The 19,113-nt window shown below is 32.6% G+C and overlaps 1 protein-coding gene across 2 annotated transcripts in view; it reads right to left on the minus strand.

The window, feature by feature from the left end:
* Positions 1-19,113, minus strand: part of LOC118186841 (uncharacterized) — an 83,521-nt gene that overhangs the window by 26,366 nt on the left and 38,042 nt on the right. For both annotated transcript variants that reach the window (XM_035357002.2, XM_035357001.2), the window contains exons 4-5: positions 14,626-14,839; positions 8,724-8,981 (exon numbers count right to left, since the gene is read on the minus strand). In XM_035357002.2, the coding sequence (XP_035212893.1) occupies positions 8,724-8,981; positions 14,626-14,839 (472 nt within the window). The remainder of the gene's footprint in view (positions 1-8,723; positions 8,982-14,625; positions 14,840-19,113) is intronic.

The following is a 19,113-nucleotide window of genomic DNA, read 5'->3' on the forward strand; positions in this document are numbered from 1 at the left end:
TTCCTCGTCATTATAATTCGCTTCCGATAGCGAAGAAAGTAACAGAGGTTATTGAAAACGAAAAAATTTCAATTGACAAATTAGTCAGTAGACACTGCAATTATAGGACTTGAACAGCGGAACTTTGTAACTGAACAAGAAATTATGTCTGTTTATAGAATTAAAGAGAATGTATTATCACATAAAAAACGAAGCAACTTAAACAACTTACATTGAAAGAAATGTTTAATAAAGTAAACAAATAAATATTAAGCTTTTTTTTTGTAAATTTTGATACCCTTTAGATAATAATTGTTCTTTATTTCATAAATTACAGTTTCATATTTTTAATTTTATAATTTCTGCATGCCATCTTACCAAATTTAAACTGATGATCTATAATCCGGAATCGCCGAAGTCCCGACGAGTCCGGATTAACGACTTTTGACTGTAATAGTTGAACATATTTGAAAGTGACATTTACGTTTTACTAGCTTTATGTTTTTTTTTTTTTTTTTTTTTTTTTTTTTTTTTTTTTAATGTCTCATTTTGTCACATACTTGGTTTAGTAAATAGCAGGTAGCTTTTATGTCAAGCAACATTAGATTAAAATGAGAAGTAAGATCATAATCAGCATGATTCGTAACCAAAGACTGAATGTTGTCACCACTGCTGCTTGTCTAGATAGAGACCTGCTGATTAGAACAAACCTGAAAGGCTTGATGTAGACACAGTTGGCAAGTGCTGAAAGTTAGTTAGGCTCTGTTTGATGCAGTTAGTGTCGTAGCTTCTTGTAGAGTTCCAGGGGTTGTAACCTAGTTAATATACTTTAAGGTTCCAATAAGCCATTAAAGCACCAGAGGTATTAAGTTTTTTTGTATTATTTTAAGTCTCACTAGATGAAAAGAATAAGATTTACTTGAATTTTTACATTTTTGTGTTTTATCTTGTGACCACAGTGACTATAATTGAAAGACAATAGCTCGCTCTAATAGGTTACAGGTTTCGGAGGACAGAGATGCCTGGTGTCTGACATAGGTAAACCAGCGTATATCCCACGCCCTCCTTTATCTAGCGGCAACAACTCCCTGGAGCCCCAAGAGGCTGCTTTGGGAGTTTATTGAGACATGAAAAAGGCTCTATGTGGCCAAACAAGGGCACTCATGTTTTGTTTTCTTTGACTGAACAGATATGGTAAGGACACAAAAATGTTGCAGAATAAAAAAAAAAAAAAAAAAAAAAAAAAAGGCAGCAAGAGCAAGAATTAAAACATGGAAAGAAATATAATTAAGGCATGTGTTGAGCTAAGTTGCTGGGATAATGACCTTAGGTGGCATGCTGTGCACAGTATGTTGAGTTCTGTGCTAGGAGTTCGTAGGGCATAAATTACACAAGCGTTTGGACATAAGGTTGTCCATGGTGGTGTAGTTCATACAGCTAAACAGTTCGCACATGTGTGTAGTCGCAAAGAATTCACTGTTTGCATGCGTTGTTCATAATTTGCACATAGTTTACAGTTGCTTCAGGTCTCTGTTTACGAACATGCACAGGAGGATGCAGCTGGCTGCAGTTGTAGTACATGAGGATGAACATTTACACACTCTACAGTTTCACAGTTTGTGCATTAGTGGAGTGCAGGCATTGCATCCTGTGACAATTTCATGGAACCTAAAATATTTGAAGTCGATACTCTTTGGTTGCTCATGTAGATCGTGTTCTTGTTACTGGGAAGCTGGCAAGGGTTTAATGTGGCTGGCACACATCTTGGCCCTTGGAGGCTAATGCATTGATGGTTTTGCAGATTTGTGTTTTTGTTGGCTTAGTGCTGATAATGTAGCGCTGGAAGGCCTCAGTTATTGTTGTGGGATGCTTAATATGAGTTAAGGTTGTCAGTGGGCAGTGGAAGATGTAATGATTGGGTGCTCCTTCTCGGCCACAGATGCAGGTATCTGTGTTGGAGATATGGCGTCTGAAGTAATATGAAGGGAAAGGGCCGTGTCCAGTGATATATCTTGTGAGTTATGGGGTTGCAATGAGACAGGCCGTTGACACTTTTGGAAGAAAGATATAGGTACGGCAAGCTGTTATTCACTTGTGTTCCATTCATGCTGCCACTCTTTGAGGACTGCTTGATGCAATATTGGTTTTAGATGAGACGGCGGAACTGGGATGTTCTCTCAATGGGCGTCAGCTGCGTTGGCAGCTTCCTTCGCTAGGACGTCTGCAGCCTCGTTGCCCTCGTGCGCCTTGACTGCGGTTAGTTGAATGCTGCTGTATCTGCTGTGGTAAAGTTGACTCTGCATGCCTGTAATGGTGATTCAGGATGACATGGAGAGATGATTGGCTGTTGGAGCAGATGCAAATGGGATGCTGTGTGATTCTTATAGTTTGTAGATTTTATGTCAAGCGTCATAGGTTAAAATGAGAAGTAAGCATAATCAGCACGATTCATAACAAAAGACTAAATGTTGTCACTGCTACTGCTTGTCTAGAGAGAGACCTGCTGATTAGAACAAAACCTGAAAGGCCTGATGAAGGCACAGTTGGCAAGTTTTGAAAGTTGGTTGGGCTTTGTTTGATGTAGTTAGTGTCGTAGCTTCGTGTAGATTTCCAGGGGTTGTAACCCAGTTAATATACTTTAAGGTTTCAATACGCCACTAAAGCAATAGAGGTGATAAGTAGTTTTGTATTATTTTAAGTCTCACTAGATGCAAAGAAAAGTTTTACTTGAATTAGATTCGGCATAAGCCATATCAGTCAGTGCACCTGTGGACAGACTGGCTCTCCGGAGCACTACCTAACATCCTGTCCCCTTACAGAAGAGCTTCACGTCAACTTTCCGTCCACAAATCGACAGGCCTTCTGTAAGTTTTTACTAAAGCAAAAGCACCTCCTGGTCAGAAAAATCGGGCTCCTAATCGGCAAACTGGCAGATCTAAATATGGACCTGTGCCAAACTTAGCCAAACTCGCAGACTGCCACAATAGACAAATAGTGATTTAGTGACTGGCACCAATATCTAATATCTTTGAATAATCTTGAATAATATTGAATGTGTGTACAACACTGATAGTCCTATTGCATGTATATACAAGCATTATTTAACGAAACTGTATTATGACAATTATTTGTATTATGTTAACTAACTGAACTGTACAATGGAGTTAGCATTATCTGTATCTGCATATATTTATATCTTCTGTACCTTAAATCATTTATTTCGTATCATACTGTATCATGCAAACTATTCAACACCCTGTATCATGTATTCTGACATCCGCATATATTATCTTGTATTATCCTGTATCATGTAACTTATTTATTCAACTTACCATGCGCCTTGTATCAAGTATCCTGACATTAGCATAAATTTGTATTTCCAGCACCTAGTATCATATATCTCGCAAAATCTTAGTTATGTAACTTATTCTGGACCCAGTACCACGTATCCCAGCATCTGCATATATAATCCCGTATCATCTTGTAGCATGCAACATATTCTGCACCATGTATCATGTATCTTGGTATCTGCCTAGATTAGTATCTTCTGCACCTTGTATCATATATCTTGCAACATCCTGCAATACGTAACCTATGTTGTAAAATGTAACCCTGTACGTTTTAACAAATATTTTGTATCATTGTGTATTATATATATCACATTTCTCGTATCTTCCTGTAATAATTATCACATATCTCGTATCATCCTTTAATATGTAACCTATTTTGAACCTTCTTTTCTTAAGTATGTGTATGTCACCTTATGCATGTCCTTATATTTGTCACCTTATGTATCTACCGCACCTTATGTTCTACGCATCATGCATCCTGGCATCTGCTAATATTTGTATTTTCTGCATATTGTAACATATATCTCACATAACCCTATATCATGCATCTTATTTTGCACCTTCTACAATGTATTCTGCCACTTATATCAGTCTGCACCTCGTATTATATATCTTGGCATCTGCATATATCTGTATCCACAGCATCTTGTATCATATATCTCGCAACATCCTGTAATATGTAACTGATTCTGCTCCTATATATCTTATATTCATAAGTATGTGTACGTCACCCAATGTGTGCCACCTTAGATATGTTCTTATGAATGTGCCCTTATACATCTCATGCACCCCATGTTCCTACATAAGATGTATTTGGGCATCTGAATATATATGTATCTTCTGCACAGTCTATCTGTAACTACCGTATGTTCTTATGTATCATGTATCTAGGCAATAGATAAAGGTGGACGTGGCGCTATACCAATTAACCGTATTGGTAGAGGGATGGTTCCCACGTCCTCTGTCGCATGTTTTATCTCGTGACCATGGCGAGGATTAATGAAAGGCAATAAATAACTCGCTTTAATATGCAGAGATAATTTTTAAGGGTACCCAATTAGTTATAAATAATTAAATTAGGTTATTAGATAACCTTAGTCATTATGGATTTACATGGCCACTACTAAATTTTATTTCTTAACAATATTTGTTAGAAAAGCCCTATTAAAATCAAAATCTAATCAAATTCCACAATTTAAAATACATGTAATTTATGACATTGATTCTTAAATGATATTAGAATAATTTACACATTAAAAGCTACAAAACATTTTTGTTTTGTAACGAAATATTTATCCATCATTTTAATTTGAAGCCTTTCCAAACATTTTGGCTAGTTTATATCGATTTCCTTCTCTTTAAGAATCTTTTCTACAGGGTTCATAGCCACATTTTAGTTAAAAAAATAAGTACCTATAAGCACTTTTCAAGCACATTTTAAGAAAAAAAATAAGCACCTGTCTAGTTACATTATACACAACTGCATAACCTTAAAAATTAGACTTGTAATTTAAAATATGAGAAGTGCAGTATTTATTAAGAGAGAATAAGCATTACCTCAACCATGGAAAATAATTACTTTTTTTTTTTAAATTTTAAATAACAGTTCAATTTACAGAATTAGTTTACAATGAGAGGGAAAAAAAAACTATGCAGAACTAAACTATATTACAAGATTTAATGATGAAATTTCAGTTCAAAATAGAGAAAATAAATAATAATAAGGTAGATTCATTGTATTCGCTTGGAACATAATATAAATACAATTTATTTTTCCACTCATATTGATATTTAAATAATTTAAATCTAAATTCTAAACATTTCCTAAATTTTCATTGTATATCAGTTTTCCCTTAACAGATATTGCAAGCAAAGTAATTTAAGTAAAAAAGAGGAACATTTCTGAAATCAAAAGACAGAAATTTGCTTATTGCGCAATACGTGCGCGTGATATTACGCAATCGGAATCAACAGCTGCCGGTATTGGGAGAATAAAGAACTAAATAACTGGGGTGTTTTTCATTCTAATTTTCAACAGACGGCGTTAAATTTTCGAAATAGAATCATTCTTCGCTTAGGTTAGTAGACCGCAGAACTTTTAGTCCTATTCAATCCAGATTGGAAAGTGACAAAAGAAAAAAGGTCCGTTGCTTTTTTTGCAGTGAACTGTAACAGTTTCAATATTCGAGATTTTGCGGAGAAAGGGGAGAACCTCCCAATCTTCACCCTGTATAATGTATTGGCCAAAAAAATGAAATTATTTTGACTATTCAATTACTTTCCCTTTATTTAAGCCATTCCGAATATTATTCCTTAGAAAGCTAATCTGTGTTAAAACACAACCATTTTTGAAAGTTTACTATACTTCAGCAGTTACTGCAACTATGTTATTATAAACATTCATATATATACTCATAATATAAGCATAACGATCATAATAAACACAAATATGAACTGACCAAGTGGAACGAGAATGCAAATTATTAAGATCTTGATAGAAATTTAAACATGTGTAGTATTTGGGTGGGAAGAAAAGAATGCCGAATGTACCAGAATTTTCTGCTTTCGCAATTCTTTGACCAATAGAACGACGGGCACCTGTCTGTACCCTTCGTGCACACCAAAGGCAAAGGTTACGTTAATGCAGAGAAAGTGGAAAGCTATTTCCGGGAGTATGATTCACCATCTGACATTCCATATTAGGAAGAAAAGTTGTTTATTTAGTTTCGGCTTTGGTATGGGGAAAAATAGCGCATTCATTAAAAAAAAAAAAAAAGCACTAAAAGCAAAAAATAAGCACTAAAAACAAAAAAATAAGGGCTTTAAAGAAAAAGTAAGCACCTATAAGGGCCTTTACATTTTATTTTCAAATATAAGGGTTTACTTGATCTGGTAAAAGTTAAATAGTCCCAAACGCCCGACAGACATGAAGCAAATTATCGCTATGTCTGAAAGTAACTACAAGATCAGACAAAGGCTTAAATAAGCCTCTCTTTTAAAAGAACTTAGAACATAAAGGCATGTTCTAATGTTAACAAAATCAACTACAGCTCACGGTGACATAATTAAACAAGAACAGTTAAATTCAAACTAAAAATGTGGACTAATGGTCAAAGATTATACAATTTAATTTTAATTTAATCTGGCTGAGTAACTCTATCATATGAAGAAATAGAAAGGGGACATAATAATAAAGGCTGAACTCATAAACATTTGGGTAATTTACATAATAATAACTGCACATATTTTTGAAGAATAATTTTCTTTATGTATTCAGTTTCTTTCCACAACATGTTTCCTTTTCATTTTAGGATTTTTGTATTTAATTAAGGATTTGTGTTATTCTAAAAAACATTAAATGCATTTAAAATGTGTTAAAAAAATGGATAATTTTATTTCTTTAGTAATATGAACATTCTGAAGAAATATGAAATACATACGGTAAAGGCCGGCTTTAGTAATATGAACATTCTGAAGAAATATGAAATACATACGGTAAAGGCCGGTTACAGAGCTAGTGTCTCAGAATTTTTAGAATTTAGTGACACACCGAACAGCAAAATTTAGAAATGGCAAAACTTTTAGAATTTAGAGAAGGCACTGGAAACAGAATTTAGAAAGGCACTAGGCAGCAAAATTTAGAATCCACTGAGATTGCATCAGATGGGAAAATGCCTAGTGCCAGCTCTGTGTATAATGCATTAAAACATATTAGATGAATCTTTTAAATTGCAAGTTTTTCAATTTCTTTATTAATAAAAAAATCCCTTTCTATAATGCCTGCCCATGTGATAAGATTAGAAGCATTTTTGATGTTTTCCATGTTTGTGCCAAGTGAAAAGTAGAGAAAATAAAGATTGTGTGAAGTAATTTATGGTAGTGGGTGGGACTAGGAATTCTTGAGAGATGTATTCGATGGAATTCTTATTTGAGTGAAACCGTCTGTTAAAACCGACTGATATTATTCAAAGCCCCTGCTGCCGCTAAAGAATTTTTCGGAAACACTACCCTTCTGATTCAGACGTGAAGAGAACACTTTGCTCACTCCCAACTAGAAAGAACGTAAGTTAATTAATACTTTTTCTGGCCTTTATATCTTCATGTACATTCACTTTTCTTATTATATTTTTTAATTTGTTTTTACAAAGTTTGCATTATTTTTCTTATATTTTGTAATTTTCTAATGTTTATTTCAACTACTTTGAATTCTATTTCATAATGACAATTTCCTATGTTTAATACTTACAAATAATATTGAACTCAAATGCATAAACAAGAGGGTGTCAGGGAACAGTTACTCGAGCATTATCAAATTTTACTGCAGAAATTGCTTTTCACTCAAAATTGAATTAGCTAAAATGCTTAATAGGAATGAGTTCTTTGGATATCAGCATTGGTTCATAATCCCTTCTACTCACGGAAATATTTGGCCTGACTTAAATTGCCAGTTTGGCTTCGCCTTATTGCTCGAGTAAAGGACAAAACACCTTCGTATTTATTTCTTCATTATTGTTCATTCAACGGGAGTTGGTTTGTTCCCCTTGAAAAGTCAACTAATTTCCGATCAATGACAATGATTACATGCATTTAATTTAATTCTTGCCTTTAATTTATTCCATTTACAATTGAAATTTTGTTATTCATGATTTAATTACAGTCCCTGTTAAAACATTTTTAACAATTTACATTCAAGTTACTTCAAAACATCTTTCAAAATAGAACTAAGTATGGATTCACTCTTTTAAGATAATTTTACTATAATTAAACTTAGGAGATAATATAATCAATATTATTTAGTAAATAAATTATTATTAACTTACTTTGCAGCAATTGCGCAAGTAGTAGAATAACTTGTTTTCGCACTAAATGAATTTAAAATCATAAATATATATAGATAGATATTATATATCTATATATATATATTCCATCAATCTATTTTTTATGTGTATTAACTTTTCACATATCACAACGGTCAGATATATTTTTTCGTGCATTCGCATGTCTTCCAACATTAACGGTTTTTTTTCGTGTGTTTACAGTTTTTATCCAGTTTTTCCAGATAAATTTTTTAAAAAAATTCTTCTTAGTTCATATTTTAGTAATACAGCGTTGAACTATTTCGTGGAGCTACAGCTCCTGGTAACTTTTTAGCAAGATCGCTATTATTTCGTATCTTTTTGCAGCATTATGCGCAAAAAAATTTTTGAGACCAAATAGGTCTTACGTCTCATTACTAGTTAGCTTTACATTTCTTTTTCAATTATATATATATATACATATAAATAAGAGCTTGGACAGTTAGAGGGATCCTGTCCCTAAACAGTTACATTTCTCGGGTGTTATACCTACTTATCTAAAATGAATTTTAAATAATTAAGCATTTAAGAAACTTACCTATAGCAGTTTTATAAACAGACAGCAAAAGTGAGCGAAAAAATGGCTCTTCTGTTACACAAATGCCAGCTTTAAGGAGTTTTCTATATGGGTAATCCAAAGATGTAAAATTACTTAATGCACTGCAAGCTTTCTTTTCATAAATCAAAGAGTTGGTCAAATCAAATATCATTGCCTTTTGTAATTTTAAGAAAACATTGGATTCTATTCCAAGTTGTTCCAAAATAGTTATCAGAGGACGATTGAGAAACATTGCTCCTGAAAAATATGGACAATACATAATTTGCAACCTCTTATATACATACATCAATAAAAAGTATATTCAAGTACAAGGGTAGATACTAAAATATTTTGATTTTACAAACTGGTTAGGCAAATACATGCACACATAAAGTATATGTATATGACAAAAATACACAATGTATACAGTACATATATGTGTGCATGTATGTGTAAAAATATCCCCCCTCTCAAATGGTCAAACAATTGCTGATTTAGCATTCATCATAAATTATGGCCATCACCACCAACATTGCACAAGGAACAAATACAAAGGTTACTGATTTTACACACGTATGAAAGGAAAAGCTGCATTACAATTTTAAAAGATAACGTCTTGAGAGATGAAACCAATGGTCTTGCAACCTCCTTCCTTGAGAGTAATTCCAGCCCCCAATGCCATACAGATGCACCATACACTTAAAAGAATCCATGCTTTTTGCAGGTTTTGAACCTAGGTCCAAAGCTGTGGTAGCAGTTCCCTTATCACCATATCAACAGGGTAGATATATATAATGCTAATACATAAGGCATAATCAAACGAAATCTATTTGTTGACCATAACTGCAATAGTATGCAGTGAAAGGTAAATGCAGTCACATTTATATTTTATGATATATATCCCTGATCCTGTACACTAAAAATCACATGGTTATGTTTTTTCTGCTATTATAAACATATACTACCTGACCAAATAAAGATCAACAACTGTTGAACAGTTTTTCAGTGCTAAAGGATGCGAACCAGCTGAAGTATTTCATAGAATGAAGGAAGTGCATGGTGATGCACACATCTCAAAAAGAACATAGGCAAGAATGCTTAGGAAGGAACATAAATAAAAAAAGAGATTATTCCTGTCCTGGTCAACCCCATACTCTTGCCACAGAGGATTATATTTCAAAAATGAATAAGACTATTCAATCAGATACGGATGGTTGCCATTCATTAATAATTTGAAAGTCAACTTGATTGGATTTTATTTGCAAAGGATTGTAATATTTTACATGGATGGCATTCATAGATTTATCTCACAACAAAATAAACATCTGAACACCCATCATAGCTTCTTCTGAAAAAATACTGCAATATACTCATTATAGAGGCATTTACACAATGCACTAAGTTAAACAAAATTATTATTTTGCAGATACTCTCTGAAAACAAGGTCTGAGTTGATCAACTCGTAAAATAATAGTTCCACATGAATGAATACGATACATAATTACTGTATTGTTCATATTATTTTTTACTTTAATGGTAATGTTCAAAATATGAGTTTCCTACACATTACACATACTGAAATGAAGATGCAATTACCACTATTTTAATTTGTGATATGTGTGTGTATGGAAATAACTTAGAATGCATTCTAAATCTGTTAACTGCTCCTTAAACAACTAGTACTAATTTAACTTTATAGTTTATAATTTTAATACTGTTATCCCCCAAGAACTTTTCACTTCTTTTAAGAATGTGTGCTTATCTGTTTGTAGAGTCATTAGGTTTGTCAATGCATGAAGTTTAGCAATGCCGTCCCAGGGTTCAAACTCTGGACCTTCCAACTGCTAACCAAACATGCAGTAAGAAGAGATAAAATACTTTACACATCTATTAGATTAATAATTTTATCATGAAAAAAGTGCAAAATTCATAGTAGAAATGATAACATAGTATACTCTCAATTATCTGTGTGTTGTGGTATCCATGCATATGCACACAATGCTATTGCTAGTTTAAACAGACAAAGTCAGAGCAGATACATAGTGGTGTTGGACTACTTCCTGTTAACCCCTTCCCTACGAGGATCGCCTCAGCAAGATGTCACACAAAGGAATGAACTATTCCTTCTCTTTTACCCTGATTTATATGCCTAAAAATATATAGGTAATAATGTAACAATAATTTTTTCCAATTCTCCTTTTTCTATCACAATAAAATATTCTATTTAATTAGACAGCTTATCTTTCATTCTATTTGGAATCACAGCTGCTCTCATCAAACATTTACCTACATTTCTTTTTTTTTTTTTTTAATTTATCTTTAAGTGTAAGAAGTTACAGTTATTGGTACTGTCTTATTTTCAAGTGAATAGAATATACCCAAAATAACAGCTTTATCTCAAATGAAAAACTTGCACAAATTCGTGATCCACATTTACCACAAAAAGAAAGCTAAATAACTTTAAATTTTAATTAATTTAAAGTTTTAAATTTTTAAAGAGTAAATTTACTTCTTTATTCAAACATGTTATAAATATGGTAAATTTTTGTTAAAATTCTGGTACTTTTTGATTATCCACACCCAAGAATCACAATAAAGTGTTCATGAGGCAAAGCATTATGCCACCAATACAGTTGCTTGACAACCCATAATGTCGTCAAAATCTATTTATGCAGAAGTCCAAGTGTAGCACGTCTGTTTTGGCCCAGTGCACAAATGTTGATGCTGTATGATACCAAGTTTGTGAATTTCCCTGATGTTTGTTAAGTGAAAACAGACACAGGAAAAAGGTAACGGTGCAAAAAGGGAGAACTTTTTTAAAAAAGTTAAGTATTTTGTTACCAATATTACATAACGCTACTTATTAAGAAAAGAGAAATAAATGCAATTGAAAAGTCAGACAGAATTTTTAAAACACCCAGCAAACGTGGATTGGATTTAACATAATTAATAAAAGTTAATGTTAAAGGCATCTCAAATCACCAACAGAATTTTTTTTGAGTAATTTTATAATAGAATATGAATAAATGATCTAGGTACAAATTATAATTAGTTACCAAAAAATTACTTATTTTCCCCTTTCCATAGCTGTCAATCTTGATATATGAAAAACTGGCAAATTTTTATGCTGTGTAATGACATGACACTTCAAAAAGCCCCATTGACAAACATGACTTAAAATCAGACTTTTCTGTCAGCTGCCTTCAGCAAATAAAAAGCACTACCAAAAGTATAATTAAGCACCATTAATAGATGAGCATGATGTCAAAACACACTCATAACAGGTATATAACCCTGATCCTCAATATGGGGGCAGTTTATTTTTTCAGAAGGATGTAAATTAACTGTTACTTCTCTGTTCTGATTTCAACAGAAGAGAAAGCGCAGTGTTTTCAAAGTTAATAACTATATACAGGTACATATACTCACAACACTAAAAGACTCAGAGATTCAGAAAACTGGTGTAATTGTAAACACTGTGCAGGTGAACGATACCATTTGGATTTCTATTTAAGCAAATTTATGTTCACATAGAAAATGACCATTTTGTTGCCCATTAAAATGCCATTACAGCCATTAATTATTATAGGCGCTAAGGCAATAAGAATCAAAGTAATATTCTTGAAGTCTTAGCACCCACAGTAATCGTTATCCAGCATGTTATTTTAACTTGGATTTGACTGGCGTGAATTTTTATGAATTTGTTTCTCAGATAACCTCAAAGTTTGAGAGCACATTTGTTTAATTTCTGTATATGCTATAATTTTTCTTTCAATTCACTTTAATTTCATTTCATTTCAAACTCAAACTGTCCCACAAAAACTGGAGTCAGAGTCAACGTGTTTTTAGCGACTCCAGCTTCGACTCTTTTTACCCCAAAATCTGCTGCCTAACTCCGATTCAGACTCCACAGCTCTGAATTTAACAATACACTTAAAGACATTTTTGCTGGTAATTTTATCATGGATGTATTTCATATCAAATCTTTGTTCACTAATATTCTAGTGAAAGCTTCTCTTCATAGCTTGAAAACTAGACTTAGGAAATTTAATTTTTCACATAATGAATTTGAAGAACCAATTTTTATTTTTTAACCTAACGTCATTTGAATGAGACACGTTTTGTTTTCAGAACAATTACTATTATCAAACTGACAGATTAGATGTGAGAAGTCCTCCAAATCCTTCAGATGTTTACATATACTATTTTCAAATAAACATTTTCAAAAAATTAATTTTTTCCTTTTGGCCAATAATGCATTCATTCTTACTGACAGCAGTAAAAATGATTTACCTCATTTCAAGTTCAGTCCAATTAGTTACACTGCTATCCAGCTTGTTTTCAAACGGCCCTTTTTTTCTTGGTATTTTAGTCAACATAAAACATTTCTGGTTTTGACATCACGATGTATTGCAGACCTTACTCAGTTTTCCCATCATATGCCATATGTTGTCATTGTATCAAAAGAAAAAGTTGGTCTCTCTAAACTTTTATTTTCTATGCATTCTACATTTTCCAAGGTAACCTATAAACAAGAATTGAAATATTTGAAAACTACAGCAGTGGATATAAGTCTCTTGCCTCAGACTATTGACTAAGGAGTTAAAACATTTTCTAATTCCAAAATAAGGTTTGGTTTTGGTTTGGTTTATTAGATTACGGCAAAGCACTCGAGGGCTATCTGCCTTAAGGGAGGGATGCCTTCGTGGAGGACTTTTTAAGGGAAACTGGCTCGTATACACGTTATACATGAGGAAAACCATGAAAACACCCATGCAGCCAGCCCGTTCGCGGGATTCGAAACTCGGACCGAACTACCAGTGTTCAGCGACGTTACCACTCGGCCGCTGGTGGGCCACTCCAAAATAAGGAAAACATTTTTTGCTGTATTCAATAATAATAATTTATTTGTTATTTCTTTCCCTATCAGTTACAAAACTGAATGTATTTTACAGAAGTTTAAATTCTGAGCTTTTTTTTTTTTTTTTTTTTTTTTCCTTCTTTTTGCGAATAACATGCTATTCTGTTCTATTTCTAACATGAAATCTTGGAAAATTTACAGCAATCCTTGTCAATACAGTTAAATACACATTGCTCACATGAAACCTCTAAAAATTTTGTATCAAAGAACATGGTTATTATGTTTGAAAAAAGGAACTAAGTAAATCATATAATGCACAGCAATTGGTCTGCAAACTACGAATTTACTTCACTACTTCTGAAATCATCCAAAAAAAATTTCTCTTTTGGTGAATTATATTTCCTTGAGGCTTTCCCTATCCATAAAAATTGGATGATATTAGTCAATAGTACATTTTGTATTAATCAATAATTACACTCGTCAGTGATTTAAACTAACTTTTTTTTTTTTTTTTTTCCTAACCATAAACAGATTACACTTTATATTTCTAGACAGCAGCTATTATCTTAGCTTCCTTTCATTATTTTTCATTTTCTCTTCACTTACAAAAGGTTTCATGATAAGCTAGCAAGTTCCTTAAATCTCTCTTTCTCTGTCTGTGGTGCCTTTTCATTTAGTTTCAATTAAAGAAGTTATAGCATTCAATCACTAAAAGTGCTTCTGATATAAAAATCTACGTCAGTTAACACTGTTTTTCCTGCACTCGGGAACATGATTCTTTTACATACATATTAATACTTTATTTTGTGTTTCTGGAAACCATTTCCAGGACAAATGAAAAATAAAATTCTAATTTATGTTGCAAAATTATGGCATTTCATTATAAAAATAATTGAAGCTACATATATTCATGATAATATTTATATGTAATTTGGAATATTAAATTCTTTTATGAAAAATTAAGAAAGTTATGCAAAAAAGACTACAAAAAAAAAAAAAAAAAAAAAAAAAAAAAAACTTAAATACAAAAGCAAAACTTACTAGGTGCACTTATTTTTACAATTTCTAAAAGATTTGAACTATCACACTGGAATTTTTCCATACTGGGTCGTATTCCCAACATACGGCCTGTCAAAGATGGTGATTCAGCAACCATCCCTTTGCAGCCTTTGAAACGAATTTGAAAAGCAGTAGGCTGATATGGCTCTGCGTCAAATAAGCTTAAAGGCACCCTTTCATGCAAAGCTTTTCTAACCTTGGCAGGGTAAAAGAAAAGGAATAAGTGCACATGAAAGCATACTTAATAATCTTGCAATTAAAAGATTATACACATTTTCATCAAAATCAAAGTAATTTTAAAAAATTTCAATATCCAAGTTTAACATATTTTGTTTTCTTATCCTATTATTTATAAACTAGAAAGCCTGGCGGTCATACAAAATGACCGCTGTTCTAGATATTATAAATTTTAATTAAAACGATTTGTCCAAAGGTGTCTACCAGTTTAAACTGAATTACCCAGGACAGGCGGCAAGGACGCCCCTTTGCTTACTGCCTTACGGGGTTTCCACCTTCTACTTAATTGCTTAAAGTAGAGTGTAATGTAGGAAACCACTGGCGGTACATTTCTTAAGAGCCCACCGCTAGCTTAATAAATAAAGGTGATTTAAATAATAAAATGTTAATTCACATGTCAAAAATCTCTTTGTACACAACATTTCTTGTGTAGATCTTTCCATCATTTTTAAGCTCGCCTTGCAGAAGACCTTAGCAAAGCACACCGTTGGATTCTGCAGGTCCATGGCACACCATTTTGACCATTCGCATCTTCTTGGGACTTTAATTAAAAACTAATTTTCACTTCATTTTCCACTTTCTTGGGTTTTCCCTATAACAGGGATTTGGCTACGGGCCAAATTCTTTTTTCTCGAATATCTACGGAATGGCACCAGATTGAAATTCGAGATGCGCATCCTCGAATTCCAAAAAATTCCCCCGAATCCATCGATACCGTTCTCATCTTCGTATGACTTTAATCGGACGAGATATTAATTAAAAACTGCGGAAACGTTATTTTCTGCACTCATTTTTTCGAGTGGCAACAATAAACTATCGGCGACACACACTTTAGCCGCTTATATATATAAAGATTCTCATGTGCAGGTATGCAACAGCAACCTATGCATATTTAAATACAGCTTGTGATAGTGATATCATCTGTTGATGTGAATATTATCCATAGCATGCCATAATTGGTATATGATCAATATCAGGCAATGCCCTTTTATACTACAAAGGCATGAATTTCATTTTTAGTCTTTTTGAATCTTCTCTGCTCAAAGCTGAACCACCTTCTTATCATTTAAAATAAACTGACTGCTAATAAACTTTATTCATTTGTGCACAATAATCTTTTAACATACAATAGTCATCTGTAACCAATTACTACACCATGAAAATTCCGATGCAAATTATAGATTTTAAGAATAAAAAATGAAGTCCCAAAATATTACACAAAATTTTAGTTCAAACTCCCAGCTGTATCTTCTGCCATGAACGTCACTTCATACAAATGATAGATGCTAGAAATTTAGATGAAATTTCATTATAAATCTGAAAGACATGGGCTGAGTATGTTATTTATGACAATATGACCACAGATTGAATAAATGGTAAAAGGTAAACTCAAACAAACAAAACAAACTAAACAAAAAGGTAAACTCTCTCATCAAGATAGCATATATTATTGAGTTTTTATCAACAATAATAGCAAAGATACTTAAAAAATGTTTCAATTCCAAGCTAATCTCTATGACTTGTGCAAAGAATGTACATCTACATATTGTGTAAAAATGGAACTTCAGAAACAAAATTTCTTATAATAGGCCAAATTATATCCCAATTGAATGTTGATGACCAAAACCATCAATCAACAGATTGTATTGTCCACAATGCATTCCATGCAGTCTAATAGTTAGTAGGCAATTGTTGTTAATAGCAGATTTGGGATATACACTTGGGCCAAACAGCATTGCCATTAAATGGTGGATAACTAGCACAGTCTGACATTAAAATGAATCCTGTTTTTAACTGTTTCATGTAGACAGAAATGCTGTGTGTGCAGAAGGCTGCACAGATCCAACTTATAAGCAACTACATTTCTTTCAAAGTAAGTTGCTTCTTCCCCCACCCCCAAATTCTATAGACAGATATAATTTTTTGTTCAATTACAAAGTTCCATTCTGCAAGTCCCGTAAAGATTGTGAAGATGTAAAGTATAAAAAAGTTCTTTAACATGGCAACATCTGTTTACTTTCACTATTTCCAGCTACTGACAGAATATTTGAAATCTGTGAAGGACTGAAATCTTACTCCACAAGAACTCTGCACAATAATGATAAAAGTTTTTTTAGCCTTCAGTCAATGTACTGGAGTCAAGAACTGAACATATTGTTCCCTGAGATTTATTGTAATTTAAATGTGTAATTACAATGCCCTTAATTGTAATGTTTTATCTTAATTGTGTTTTGTTAATTAAAGCTAATTATAAAGGCCAGGTGAGTCTTTTATGTATGGTAGTTTTGGTTATAGTTGGAAGTTAGTTGAATATTGACTCAATAATTCATTTAATTGTGATCTTTGATGAGCCAATAGATGTTGTCCTTCACCTTCTCTTAACAGTCCAGTGTCAACTTAAAACGTACACTCGGTTTGATCATTAGATTTAAAATCATCATCAATAAACTTAAACTTTTGTTGCGGATTATCGTGGCAAAACCACCAATGATTTTGCAGATCTAAAACAATTCCAGTGCTTCTAAAGAAAATCCAATGCTAAAAGTGTCCTGTTGCCCTTTGCTGAGGGAAGCGCAAAGTTATGCGGAATGATCTTCCTTCAATGTGAATGTCTGAGTCATGTAGACCTTTTCGTCCCTTTGAATACTGTCGGCAAGAGCGACCTTCATAGCAGTTTTGTTAAATTCTAATCGCTGTATTTCAAGAAATTATATAATGTTTCTTCCACTATAGTGTGAGTAGTTAGGATTCATGGCACTATTCCGTTTTGAGAACCGTAAAAAAATTACAGCAAAAATGTATGCGCAAAAGCGTCAAATCTAGCAAACGCACCCATTTAACAGAGCGCCAAATCTAGCATACGTGCTGATTTTTGATTGCGCAAGTTTATATAGTTCTATATTTTTTAAGACTCCATTGAAATACTAGTTTAATTTTTAAAATCCTTTTTCGATATCCTATAGATTTCACAATTTGGAAATTGCGCATGACGAAAAGTCGGCAATAGAATTTTGGGTAAAGTGCAGAATCACCCGCTGCTCGACGCGTTTTTAAGAATTGCACATACTCGGTATCCATATGCACATTGACCTATTTTCAGTCAAAAAAAAAAAAAAAAAAATTACAGAATTGCACAAAAATGGCACTGCTCACACCGTTGACTTTATCTATGTACACATTGACCTATTTTCACTTAAAAAGTAAAAGAAATTTGACAAAAATCCAATTATTTTTACCCTTGAAAAAAGCAGCAAACAAATAAGTGAGCGATTCTGCACTTTACCGAGAATATTGTCAAAGAAAAGGCATCATTCATTATAGAAAATTACGTTTGAACAACCAACGAGATGAAATTATGCTTTAGCGATAAGTCGGTAGCAAAATAGCGATGCAGGCATCCATTCAGTTATGTTTAGCAATTTTTATATAAATTATAATAATGATCTGAAATAGTTATTTACTCTTATGCTTCCATTCAGTCATGTTTAGCTATTTTCATATAAATTATAATAATTAAAAAGTATTATATGAATTTAAACTTTCATCTAAATTAAAACATCAATCTTAGATAGCATTGGCATCAACAATAGTTTGGCGATTTTTTACGACCCTCAAAACCGTATAGTACCAAAACTTCCTACATAGTTTATTATCTACACAGATTTGTTAGCTAATTTTAATCAATAACATTCTTTATAAATAAACAAAATCAGCTGCACTTTTCAAAACAATCTGGAGTAAGCTTTCTTTGCAAGTAATGCTGCACACACAAATACAAATAAATTTACATCATCATTCATGTACATCAAAAACTAACACAGCTGCAAGGCGATATCACAAAGAACTCCAAATTTACTAATAAAATAAACTGAGTTAGCACATAATTCAACTTATTAAACTATTTAATATGATTCTGATGCAAAATACATTAATATTTAATTAAATATTCTAAATTTTATGTTATGTATTTTATGTTATTCTTATTTCATTTTGCAATTTACTTACACTTTTATACACTGAGGGGGAGGGGAAAGCCTTTATTAGTCAAAGTACTTTAAACATGATGAAAATAAAATTAATAACTAATGTAAATACTATTTATTGTGTAGATAAAATTGGTAATGTAACATACACTGATGTAAATAAAATTAAACACAAATATTACTTGAACCTTCATACAAAGTTTCATAAATGCCAAAAGTAGACCAAGATAATTTGCATCAAATAAAACTG

This window comes from Stegodyphus dumicola, chromosome 7, assembly GCF_044657685.1.
Source record: "Stegodyphus dumicola isolate Sdum_Otavi_A_Nest chromosome 7, ASM4465768v1".
In the NCBI taxonomy this organism is placed as follows: domain Eukaryota; kingdom Metazoa; phylum Arthropoda; class Arachnida; order Araneae; family Eresidae; genus Stegodyphus; species Stegodyphus dumicola.